Below are 12,490 nucleotides of genomic sequence, written 5' to 3' on the forward strand. Positions count from 1 at the left end.
ATGGAGCAACATACATCAAGTTCTCGTTTCTAACGTGATATGTTGCGAGGTCTGGCACGAGTTTACACCAACTAAAACGACTGACAAACCTTTGTAACTTAAGAGCGAAGAGCATGAGGTGCTTGTTTGGAAAGCAAAATGGAAATCATGGGCAAATGTTATTTGCTAAATGCAAAACTGGCAGTGTTTGTGACAGAAGCCTAGTCTCCACTGACCTGATGATCTTACTGTTCCCTTTCCTCCTTTCCCATTGGCTGTGGGCAAGTATGCAATTTCTAAGCACTTTTCCTTGAAGCTATCTGAATGTGGTTTCCATGCTTACTGTGAAATTACCTCTTTCCCTGACAGAGACCCAGGTAGTACGCCAGAGAAACCCCTAAATTGGCACAAGCTTGGCAATCCTAGAGCCTAGCTCGGGTCTTCTACGGTTTTGCTCTAAAGTGGTTTTAGGGCTTTTCTCCGGCTCACCATGCAATTACCAAAGTAGCAGACTTGAGCCTAATATGCCTCGTATGAGCCGAAGAACGAGCAGTGAAGTAAAAATCTGGCACTTGCTGGAAAATTTAGGCCCAAAGTTGCCAAAAGAAAACTGAATAACCAAACGTGAAGCCTAACTTTGGCACTGATAAGGCAATTGAGGTCTAAACTTGTCAGATGACAGCCAAACTATCAGCAGGGAAGCCTAACTTTGGCACTTGTTTGTTCGAACTAGGGCCGAGATACGCAGACTCTGGCCGAAGAAGGTTAAGTTTTGCTCTACCTTAGCTTCTTCGGGCTTTTATAAGACCCTACATTCCCAGACAAAAACCAAATCTTGGCCGAAAGAACTATGCTGCCTGGGAAGAGAAAGAAAGACATTTAGCACTGTTGAAGGGATTCTTAGAAGTCGACCTTTGACACGCCCCAAGCTGTAAAGGTGCTACAGCTCTGAGTCAGTGACGCATTGACCCATGTTGTAAACTTACCGGCGGTCAGGATTTTCGTTTCGACCGGTTCTGATTCAAGGTCGTCTGTCCCAGGACGGTTGTCTCCCCTTTTGCTCACGTTGCTGCCACGTTCCTCTCCAGCTCAAGTTTGCAAACGCCCGCTCGCAAGTGAATCTGGTGTTCCGCAAGGCCGTGCTGGACTGCCTCAAGAGCTGCTACGTTTTCTACGGACTGTACTACCTCCTCGGTGAGAACCCTCCCTGCCTTTGAGAGAGCAACGGTTTTCTCTGGGTGCAATGGGGCAAAGTTCAGTTCTTTAATGAGAGGGATCCACTCACTGAATATGCTTAGAGCTTGGTGTAAGATACTCTTTAGCGAGGACACGTAGCCTGGTGAACGCTGCGACGCGATCGACCAGATAAGGTTCTACTCGCGCACGCTAGACTAGCCTATGCCGACAGTGTTTCCGCTGGCCAGATGGTGCAACAGAAGAAAAAACAAATAAAACAAAAAAAGCATTTTATTGCCATGACACCCAGTCATGTCAGCTTTCCGCTCAGCTTGTCTACTCGAACCTTGACGAACTCTGTCTCAAACACCGTATCAGTGATCTCTCCACTCCTTGAGGTCGTCGTAGACGACGTCTAGGGTGACCTCAAGGACGAACTCGAGGACAACGTCTAGGACGACCTCAAAGATGACTTCTAAAATGACCTCAAAGACAACCTTTCGGACAAACTGAAGGATGACGTCTGGGACGACCTCAAGGACAGCGTCTAGGACGGCCTAGAGGATGACTTCTAGGATGACGCCTAGAGAAATTCAGCCTTTCCACTTTGGTGAAAACCAGAGTGGAAAGGCTGGAAAGGTTGCCGCCATCTATGAGTGACGGCTGCAACAAGACAACCGGCAAGCTGGTTGGTTGTCTGGTTACCGCCGTTGGTCATAGATGGCGGTAGCTGTCCAGAGTTTTGTGTCGACAGTTATTTGGTGACGGACACGAAACCAGGGAAACTAGCCCTTAACAGCTCCGCTGTAAGATTGTACAAGTATGAATTTCGCGGCATCTCTACTCACCGTATACAGTGTAAGCTCATTACAACAAACTTGGTTACAACGGACATCTGGATATAACATACTGATTCGTGAAGTTCAATTGGTTTTCCTCTATATACCACTGACTCAAATTCATATGTATATGTGCCATTATTCTTTGAGTGATCACAAATATGAGAGCTACAAGGATCATCTGATTTGGTGTCTGATGGTGTTTCTTTCATATTCACCGAAAAAAAAAAACGGTAAACTTTTTTGGAAATATATATAAAAAAACAATAATTTAATTTTAAAATAAACACCGAAAAAAGTATGCCGAATTTTGAAACAATAAAAACCGAAAACGTGGAACCCTAGCCATAGCTCAGGAACTTTGGAGTCATAAGCAGTCGTAAGCAGTCACAAGCCACGCTGCGGTCCACTATCGTGGCTTGTCACACAGAACCGTAACTTTGTATCTTTTTTGCGCGACGTGAGTTATGAACCACGGGCCTTGCTTAGAAGTAGTACAGTATGTGTTTTGCCGATTTGACGCAAAGCTTTCCTCCTCGTTTTTTTTGCTCGGAAGGATCGATCCCAAAGGGCTGGATTTCCTACAATCTGGGACTGGATATGTGGTAAGTAAGCTTGCTTCCCCAGTCTGCGTGCATAACTTTCTCCGTACTGCTGCCTCTACCGGAATAAGTTTGCGGCTTCATCGAATGAGGCTCGAGTGTCTGCCTTTCTAGACCATGCGCGCGGCAAGTTGTCGCGGTTTACAAAGAGGGGAGTGCAGCGGGCGAACGACGCGAAGATGCCACTTTCGGCACCATGGCAGCGAGCGCAGCACAGGACCTGACCCGCCCGGAACTTCGCTAGGGTTGCAATTGTGAGAATGGCCGCTCAACGTGTGTGAAGCTTGTGACCGCTTACAACGAAGAGCGACGTGCAGCCTTTTTGATCTTTTGCGACGAGGGAACACGCTGTCACACTAACGCCATCTACGAGGTGGCCCTGGAACTGCATTTCACTAGAGCCAAGGCTTTGCGGAATTTGTAAGATAAAATATACATACTTTTTAGGAGTAACGGTCATTTAAAACATTCGCAAAAGTTTTTCGGGCTGACAGTGAAAGAATGATTCGCAAAAAAAAGGCAGGTCTAAGCAAATTACGAGGTTCCACAGCTACTCCATAAATGGCACTGGTCTGTTCTCGTAAGAGATTGCTAGAGGTTGTAATGCCCCCAATCGTAAGCTGTCGCAAGCGTGCGAGCTGGCCTCAATAATTTAATGGAAAGAATTGCCATTAAACCCTTAATAATAATAATCTGGGTCTCGCCATTTGCTCATCTTACTCCATCCGGCAAAGGCTAAATGAGGAAGACTGCAGCCACGGCGGTGCCACCCTCTGCAAAGAAGTCTGCAAGTTCTTAGTTTCCCAAAGGTTCCTTTCGAGAATGCCTTTTGCATTTTCGTCTGCTTGCGTTTACCAATTACAAACTGTGAATGACCGACTGCCATGCGGGTGAAAACCAGCTTCTCTGCTTGACAGCACCCCCTTAGTGGACAACGCTTGCCCGGCACGAGCCCGTGCGGATGGCGCTTGCGGAAAGCATTTGACCAGTCGGCCGACACTTGGTCGGTCCGGCGATTACGTAGCTACTGCACCACTGCCGGCTTAGCAGTCGGCAAGCTATAGCGCCGCATGTCCCCCACCAAAAATAGTCGCTGTGTTTTTTCACCGCACCGCAAAAATGATGCATGCATCGCCGAATGCTCTGTTTCAGACCAAACGGTTCGGTTATTCGAAAGTTTTAAGTGATTTTCTGAAATTTTCAATGGGAAAATGGGGTTCGTTCGTGTTAGTTTGCAATGTTCAACGTATGTACTCGTGGGCTTTGTGGGCCACCATTTTACCGTTAAAAATTTCAGAAAACGGCTTATAACTTTTTGCTAAGAAAGCGCTTCGTTCTGAAACTGGCACCTGGTTCAGACCGACAACGTTACATTTGGGCTGAGAGCGAGCGGTCGACGATGCGGTGTTTATTTTTAAAATAAAAAACAAAATTTTTTGGGGCAGAATGTTTTATAGAGGCATCCCACCATATGCATAAGCACTTTGAGAAAGCAGTCATGCGAATTAGTGAAAAATTATTTGCGCAAATAGAATACGGCCGGTGTTTCCTTTAATCCAGTTGATAGGGTAAACTTCGAGATATTTTTGTTTTATCACTGGATGAGTGGATGGGTGCAGCCATAACTGGCATTTCAGTGAAGACTTTCGGGAACAAACTGCCAACCACGGCAGACGTTGGAGGTTGCAAGAAAGCATACTAATTAGCTAGATAATGAACTAAAATTTAGTAATTAACTTTTTAATTGGAGAAAGTAAACATATGGTTTTTATTAGAAACTTGCCGAGCGACATCGAAAACCCCTAAATTAGTCAATTCTAGGATGACCAGAAGCATGTGGCAAGAGTGATGGTGCTCGAGGACACCTAAGCACTTCTTATGAGTTGTGAATGCGAAAGCGCAGAAGTCCCTTTGACGATGTGAATGCTAGAGGCGGCGCCATGTTCGTCGGTGGCGAGACGAGCAGAAGCACCGTCGAAGATGTGGATGATGGAGGCGACGGAATGTTGGTCGGCGCGAGACTCGGCAGCGAGACGAGCAGAAGCCTCGGAGCACGCGCCAACGTGTCCGTTTTAACTGGCACGGGGCCCATAGTGGCATGGGCTTGCGGTGGTTAGTTTTATCGGCACGCAGGCGGCATGGACACGCAGCGCCACATGGCGGCGGTTGTTGAAACTGATGCGCGCAGTGGCCAATGGGAGCCTCGTCGCCGCACGCCAGCCAATGGGACCTTTGGGATCAGGATAACTAGGTGCTGTTTTCGCACTTCAAACTGATGATGTCGGCTCGCTCTATGGGACCAGTTAATGCTTTCGCATTAAAACATTGATAATATTCTTATCTTCGTTTTTGCATTGGCAGCCTTGTGGCAGCTGCACAAGTAGGGAACTTCAGCGCACTCCCACCTTTCACACATGTCTTAAGTCTTCCAAAAATTGACTGATTTAGGGGTTTTCAATGTCTCTGAGCAAGTTTCTAGTTCGAGCCATACGCTTATTTTTTAGTCATTTGCGAATAGTGAACTTTGAGTTTGAAGTGAATAGTGGTTTTGGTTTCAAATTGAATATTGAATAGTTTCTCTAAGCCTTTCACTTACTGCAACATGCTCAAACGAACACCTAATTGAACTCATGAAAGTTGTTACCAAGCTTCCACTTGTCCACTTCTAAGCAAATTCTAATTTAACTATATTGACTGTGGCTTCCGAAAATTCAATGCCTACATTGAAATGTTGAGTAAACGGTGCATTTGTCGTAAATTTATACCTATAGAGATGCCCAGCTATACCTAATCAAGGGGACTTATAAATATCCTCGCTGTATGCAAATATATTTTCTGCAATCACGTACGATTAAATCAGGTTGTCAGGACATCTGTGCTTAACATATTGTCACGGGTGGTGACCAAAAGAAACAATAAATACACAGAAAGAAATAGACGTTTAATGTGGCGAACTTGTGCCAAAAATAAAAGGAAATAGAAAAATAACAACAGAGCGTCGCGGGCGTCGAAGGCGGCGAAGCAGCAAGGTCGAACGCTGAGGCGAAACTGACTCGACAAGGTCGCGGGCGGCCTCTTATCTAGAGTGCGTCGCTATCTCGAAGATTCGGCGAAAGCGGCTCGAGCGTCGCGTGATCGGGCGAGAATGAACACGCACTTTCTAGAAAACAAAAGCAGGAATAAATGAGAGAAGTTACATGCGGTACATGAATAAACGAGAACTTTCTGGAGGTCCGTGACTGAGCGTTGCTTTCTCAGCCCTGGGCGCGGCATTATCCCCCCCTTTAAAAGTGCATCGTCCCGATGCAGCACAAAAACGGAAAACGAAAAAAACAAAAGGACAGCAGAATTGCTAGCCGGAGTTCACAGTCCACAGTTCACTCGTCGACGAGAGTGGAGAGTCCTATCGTTCGTAATACGGCTTCAGCCGGACGACGTGCACTACCTCGGGTCGCGGCTGACTTCTTGCAGATGGGCGGGTTCCGTCGGGAAGGACTTCGTAGTTTAAGTCCCCGAGACGGCGAAGCACCTTGTAGGGTCCAAAGTAGCGCTTGAGAAGCTTCTCGCTGAGACCGCGGCTCCGTATTGGTGTCCACACCCATACCCGGTCTCCGGGTTGATAGTGGGCGTCACGCCGGCGAAGATTGTATCGGCCGGCGTCGACATGTTGCTGGTCTTGAATTCGTAGTCTTGCCAGTTGGCGGACCTCTTCTGCCCGTTGAGCAACCACCTGGGCGTCATCGCTTCCGTCGTCGACTGGATCGTGCGGCAACATAGAGTCTAGCATAGTCGTCACCTTCCGGCCATACACCAGCTGGAAGGGCGTCACTCTTGTGGTCTCTTGTACGGCCGTATTGTAGGCAAATGTGACGTATGGCAATACCTCGTCCCATGTCTTGTGCTCCACGTCGACGTACATGGAGATCATGTCGGCGATGGTCTTGTTGAGCCGCTCCGTCAACCCGTTTGTCTGCGGATGGTATGCAGTTGTCCGACGGTGGTCCATCTGGCTTAGACGAAGGATCTCCTGGGTTAACTGCGCCATGAACGATGACCCTCGGTCTGTGATCAGGACTTTGGGGGCGCCATGCCGGAGGACGATGGACTCGATGAAGAACTTCGCGACTTCGACAGCAGTCCCCGAAGGAAGGGCTTTCGCCTCGGCGTAACGCGTAAGATAATCTGTGGCGACGATTATCCAGCGGTTTCCCAGGGTCGACGGTGGAAAAGGGCCCAGCAAATCCATTCCAATTTGCTGGAACGGTTTGGTTGGAGGGGGAATCGGCTGAAGGCGACCTGCTGGCTTTGACGGCGGTTTCTTGCGTCGCTGGCACTCATGGCACGATCGCGTGTAGAGATGGACGGTTTTCGGCAGCTTGGGCCAGTAGTATTTTTCACGTATTCGGGCTAGTGTTCGGCTGTAACCGAGGTGTCCTGAAGTTGGGTCGTCGTGGCAGGCTTGAAGAATCTCTTCTCGAAGGCTGGTGGGGACTACCAGAAGCCACGACGAATTACTGGTTCCAAAATTTTTCTTATAAAGTACACCTCTTCGAATAGCGAAGGTCGGCAGGACTCGTGAAAAGACACGAGAAACGGTACTTCCTCGTCCTTCTAGATGCTCAATCAGGGCGCGGAGCTCCGGATCGTCTCGTTGAAGTCCTGCCATGTCGTTGGTGTCCACGGCACCTAGGAAACACTCGTCATCATCCACGTCGGTACAGTCTGGCGTTTCGACGGGGGCTCTGGACAAGCAGTCGGCGTCGCTATGTTTCCGTCCTGACTTGTAGACTACGGTCATGTCAAATTCTTGCAGTCGAAGACTCCATCGAGCCAGGCGTCCTGAAGGGTCTTTGAGGTTTGCAAGCCAACAGAGCGAGTGGTGGTCTGTGACCACCCGGAACGGGTTCCCATATATGTACGGACGAAACTTTGTGATCGCCCATACAACCGCGAGACATTCTTTTTCCGTCGTGGAGTAATTTTTCTCCGCTTTTGACAGTGTCCGACTTGCGTAGGCAATAACTCGCTCCGTGCCTTCCTGTAGCTGTACCAATACCGCACCAAGGCCGGAGTTACTTGCGTCCGTGTGAATTTCGGTTTCGGCGTGCTGGTCGAAATGTCCGAGGATCGGAGGTGTCTGAAGTCTTTGTTTCAGTTCGTCGAACGCCCGTTCTTGTTCTTCTGCCCAGTGAAACTTCACGGCGTCTTTCGTAAGATGTGTGAGGGGCGCCGAAATTTTTGCGAAATCTTGAACGAAGCGCCTGTAGTACGCGCACAGCCCCAGGAATCTGCGGATGGCCTTCTTGTCCGATGGTCGAGGGAATTCGGCTACGGCGGATGTCTTCGCGGGGTCAGGGCGTACTCCTTCGCTACTAACGACATGACCAAGGAACTTAAGTTCGGCGTAGGCGAAGCGGCACTTCGTTGGCTTGAGTGTGAGCCCTGCGGTCTTGATGGCTTGGAGCACGGCCCTAAGCCGTTTCAAGTGCTCGTCGAAGTCGTGCGAAAAAACGACGACGTCATCCAGGTAAACGAGGCAGCTCTGCCACTTCAGTCCCGTTAGTACAGTATCCATGACCCGCTGGAAAGTCGCCGGCGCCGTACAGAGTCCGAAGGGCATCACCTTGAACTCGTAAAGTCCATCGGGCGTGACAAAGGCAGTCTTCTCGCGGTCCCGTTCATCGACCTCAATCTGCCAGTAGCCACTCTTCAAGTCCATCGACGAAAAGTACCGGGTGTGGCGTAAACGGTCGAGGGTGTCATCTATGCGGGGAAGCGGATAGACATCTTTCTTTGTAACAGCGTTCAGCCGCCTGTAGTCCACGCAGAACCTAAGGGTTCCGTCTTTCTTCTTCACCAGCACGACTGGAGAGGCCCACGGACTGCTTGAAGGCTGAATAATATCGTCGTCGAGCATTTCTTGAACTTGTTTCTGGATGGTTTCCCTCTCCTTCACCGAAACTCGGTACGGCGACTGATGAATAGGGGGCACGTCATCGTCAGTAACAATTCGATGCTTCGCAACCGCTGTTTGGCGTAGCCTTGACGATGTGGCGAAGCACTCACTGAACTCAGCGAGAACGTCAGTCAGCTGTCGTCGTTGTGGGCCTGGGAGGGATGGGTCGATGTCGAGCTTTGACGGCGTGGTTCCCTTGTGGTGCGTCGGAGAGGCGTCTTCTGAGATCACGGCGATGGCGGCCGAGTCCTGAATTTCCTCGACGTAGCCCACAGCTGTACCCTTTGTAAGGTGCTGCGACTCTTGCCGGAAGTTGGTGACAAGGGCTACGGTACGCCCGTCCTGGAGTTCGGTTACGCCTCTTGCAATACCAATCCCTCGTCCAAGGAGAAGTTGGACGCTTCCTTCCAACAGTGCTATCCCGCAGGTGGCTTCGTCGGTCCCGACGGGGACAAAGACACTGGACTGCGGCGGCAGGTTTACGTGGCTGGTAAGGACTCGCACTGCAGCTAACGTCGCTTTGGGATCTTCCGCCGAGGGAACAGGTTTCCGAAGCGTCAGCTTGTTCTCCCCAAGGTCGATGATGGCGCCGTATTCACACAAAAAGTCCATTCCGAACGTCTCTCGAACAGTCTTGCAGAACGACGAACTTGACAGGGCAGGTTTCACCATGGATCTCAACGCGAGCAGTGCACCTGCCGACAGGCGTAATGAGGTGTCCGCCGGCGGTTCGTATCTGTGGTCCATCCCACGACGTCGTAACTTTCCGAAGGCGACGAGAGAGTCTCCCACTCAAAACGGAGTAATCCGCTCCGGTGTCGACGAGTGCTGTCGCGTCGTGGCCGTCGATGATAACGTTGAGGTTGTTCGACACTGTTACAGAAACGTCGTTTCGGGGCGTTGCGGCGTTAGAGTGGGAGAGCTCCGACGATCTTGGAGGATCTTGGCATCGTTCGTCTTCGGCAACACCACCTCCCGGCATTGCCGCGCCTAGTTTTCCCGACGGGACGCAATGGGTGACAGGCTGTCTCGGCGAGACCGGCGGAAGGGCGATGGCGAGCGTCGGGGAGATGGCGAACGGAATACTCGGCGGGGAGACGACTCAGGAGTTGAAGAGCGGCGGAGGTAGTCCTCGATGTCCCGAGGTCGCTCTCCAAGACGTGGTCGAGGGTCATTGGGCGCGAACCCTCGTAGGCCGAGCTGGCGGTAGGGGCATCGTCGGTAGATATGGTCGGCTTCCCCGCAGTGGTAGCACAACGGGCGTCGATCAGCCGTCCTCCACACGTCGGTCTTCCTTGGCGCAACTTGTTCTGGACGAACGTGTGCCCGATCTTCCTGGCGTCGGGAATGCTGCGGCTCTGGAAGCACACGTCCGGGAGGCGCCATGTACGGACGCGGTGCTGATGGTGCTCGGCGGAGCATTTCGGCGTAGCTTACGGCTGGCTCCTGCTGTGCTGCTGCGGTGACGGCAACCTCGGGATGGAAAGCTCGGTGAACTTCCTCTCGGACGACGTCGGCGAGTGAGAGTGAGGCTGGGCGATCTGCAGCAGGTAGAATCTTCCGGAGCTCTTCCCGGACGATATCCCGGACGATATCCCGAAGGCTGTCGACACCGGTGGTGCTCAGGTCCGGAAGTGTAGCTGCGACGGTTGGAGAAGTAGGCGCGCCGGCGAGTCGGTGGTAGTGGCTTGCTCGGGCCGTCAGTGCGCGCTCGATGTTCGTGGCTTCACTCACAAATGCATCGACGGTCGTCGGGGGATTGCGAACCAGGCCTCCAAAAATTTCTGCCTTGACGCCTCGCATGAGGATTCGAAGTTTCTTTTCCTCAGCGGCCTCCGGGTCTGCTCGGGCACTTAGACGCAGAACATCCTCTACAAAGCTGGTCAGGCTTTCATTGGGGCCCTGCACCCTTGTTTGAAGCAGGTCCTCTGCTCGCTGGCGACGATGGTGGTTAATGAATGTTCGTTTGAGTTCGGCGACGCAGGACTCCCATGTGGGGAAGGAGGCTTCGTGGTTTTCGAACCAGTGCCTCGCAGTGCCTTCAAGCGAGAAGTAAAGGTTGTGGAGGCACTGCTCAGTCGTCCATCCGTTGTGGCGGGCTACACGTTCGTAGTGTCGCAGCCAGTCTTCGATGTCTTCGTGGATCTCCCCGTGGAAAGGCGTCGGAGTCCGGGGTGCGACGGGCAGGACGACGACGCTGGCGGTGGACGGGTTCTGCGACGACTGGCTGTCCATCGTTGGTCTCGTTGGCTGCTTAGTCTTGGGCGGCAGAGGTCCGAATTCCGGGTGTAGGCCTTGGGTGCGACGACTGAACCGGATCTCGGAAGTGCTTTCGTTGGTTCTTCGTGGACTAGGCGTCGGACTTGGACTGCGGGCCCTCGGAGGGGTACGCGGCAGGGGCATGCGGTACCCCGCACCTCCACCAAAATGTCACGGGTGGTGACCAAAAGAAACAATAAATACACAGAAAGAAATAGACGTTTAATGTGGCGAACTTGTGCCAAAAATAAAAGGAAATAGAAAAATAACAACAGAGCGTCGCGGGCGTCGAAGGCGGCGAAGCAGCAAGGTCGAACGCTGAGGCGAAACTGACTCGACAAGGTCGCGGGCGGCCTCTTATCTAGAGTGCGTCGCTATCTCGAAGATTCGGCGAAAGCGGCTCGAGCGTCGCGTGATCGGGCGAGAATGAACACGCACTTTCTAGAAAACAAAAGCAGGAATAAATGAGAGAAGTTACATGCGGTACATGAATAAACGAGAACTTTCTGGAGGTCCGTGACTGAGCGTTGCTTTCTCAGCCCTGGGCGCGGCAATATGCTCATGCATGCCAGTTTAATTTTTTCAAGTTTACTGCAATGTAGATATTAACATTCACCAAGTCACTGTTTTTATTTAAATGCACCAAGCTCGCATGTCCACCATCCCGCTTTGGAAATTAGCTTTTCTCCTATGCATGCGGCGGCAATATTTGTACTTTTCGAAGTGTAGACGCAGTGCATCGGTGCTCAGTAAGAAGCGTGCTAAACCGGGCTCACCTGCCACGATTTAAACTTTGCAAAATATGAATACCGCAGTTAATTATGACCGGAATATTGATTAGCGTATTGTTCAAAACTACTATTCGAGTATTCTCAGAACACTAATATTCTTATTCATTAAAAAGTTGATTATTAAATTTTTGTTAAAGGGGCCCTGCAATGACTTTTTGACTGGTTTTTTATTGCACCAAACCTGAGCGCACTGAACGTAGTAACTTAATCAAACTTTTCTTTTCTCAAATTTCGCTTTATTTTAAAAGTTATAGGCGAATTAGAATTACAAAAACAAGCAAAAAATAACCTCCTTCATGACGTAGTAGGTCCTGGCTTGAGTGGCCGTGAACTAGCGGAGGGGTAGTGAGCTTATCGAGCGTTCACGGTTGCCGCACTCCGGGTCAACGGCTCGAGAGGGCGCCACTAAAGCATATGTTGGATAGGCTTTATGAAGCGGGCGGCCGGGGCGGCTTGCAATGCATTTGCTGCGCGGTTAAAGACTATTTCGGCATAACACTTCATTGGCCACAAACAACAGCAAACACGGGGTAAAGATCAGTTCAGAACGAGAGCCACTTCGCGCTGCCATGCCGCCAAATGACCTAATCGCCAGCAGGGCCCGCGCCGAAGGCCTTTGGAACGCTCGGAACCGGTCGGATCGTTGAGCCGGTATACGACCGCAGCGCCGCCGCGTACATCCGGGGCTTTTCTACGCTGGCCGTTCGTCGTAGCCTCATCCCACTAGTTCTTTCTAGTATGCGCCGTTTTTTCCGCCGCTTGGTGGCGGGTATGTCGACGGGTCTTCTCTTGTTTCCGTACTTTATAAACTGCATTTGTTTCTTTTCTGATCTGAAATACTGAAGAAAAACTTCTTTTATAAATAATTGAAACGGTTCGCGGCCACTT

The 12,490-nt window shown here is 50.7% G+C and overlaps 1 protein-coding gene across 1 annotated transcript in view; it reads left to right on the plus strand.

Annotated features, from left to right (window-relative positions):
- Nucleotides 1-12,490, plus strand: part of LOC8032453 (nucleoporin NDC1) — a 73,207-nt gene that overhangs the window by 13,612 nt on the left and 47,105 nt on the right. Inside the window, exons 6-7 of the mRNA XM_040205425.3 lie at nt 1,068-1,173; nt 2,551-2,599. Of these exons, the coding sequence (XP_040061359.1) occupies nt 1,068-1,173; nt 2,551-2,599 (155 nt within the window). The remainder of the gene's footprint in view (nt 1-1,067; nt 1,174-2,550; nt 2,600-12,490) is intronic.

This window comes from Ixodes scapularis, unplaced genomic scaffold (assembly GCF_016920785.2).
Source record: "Ixodes scapularis isolate PalLabHiFi unplaced genomic scaffold, ASM1692078v2 PGA_scaffold10__122_contigs__length_95168666, whole genome shotgun sequence".
NCBI lineage: Eukaryota > Metazoa > Arthropoda > Arachnida > Ixodida > Ixodidae > Ixodes > Ixodes scapularis.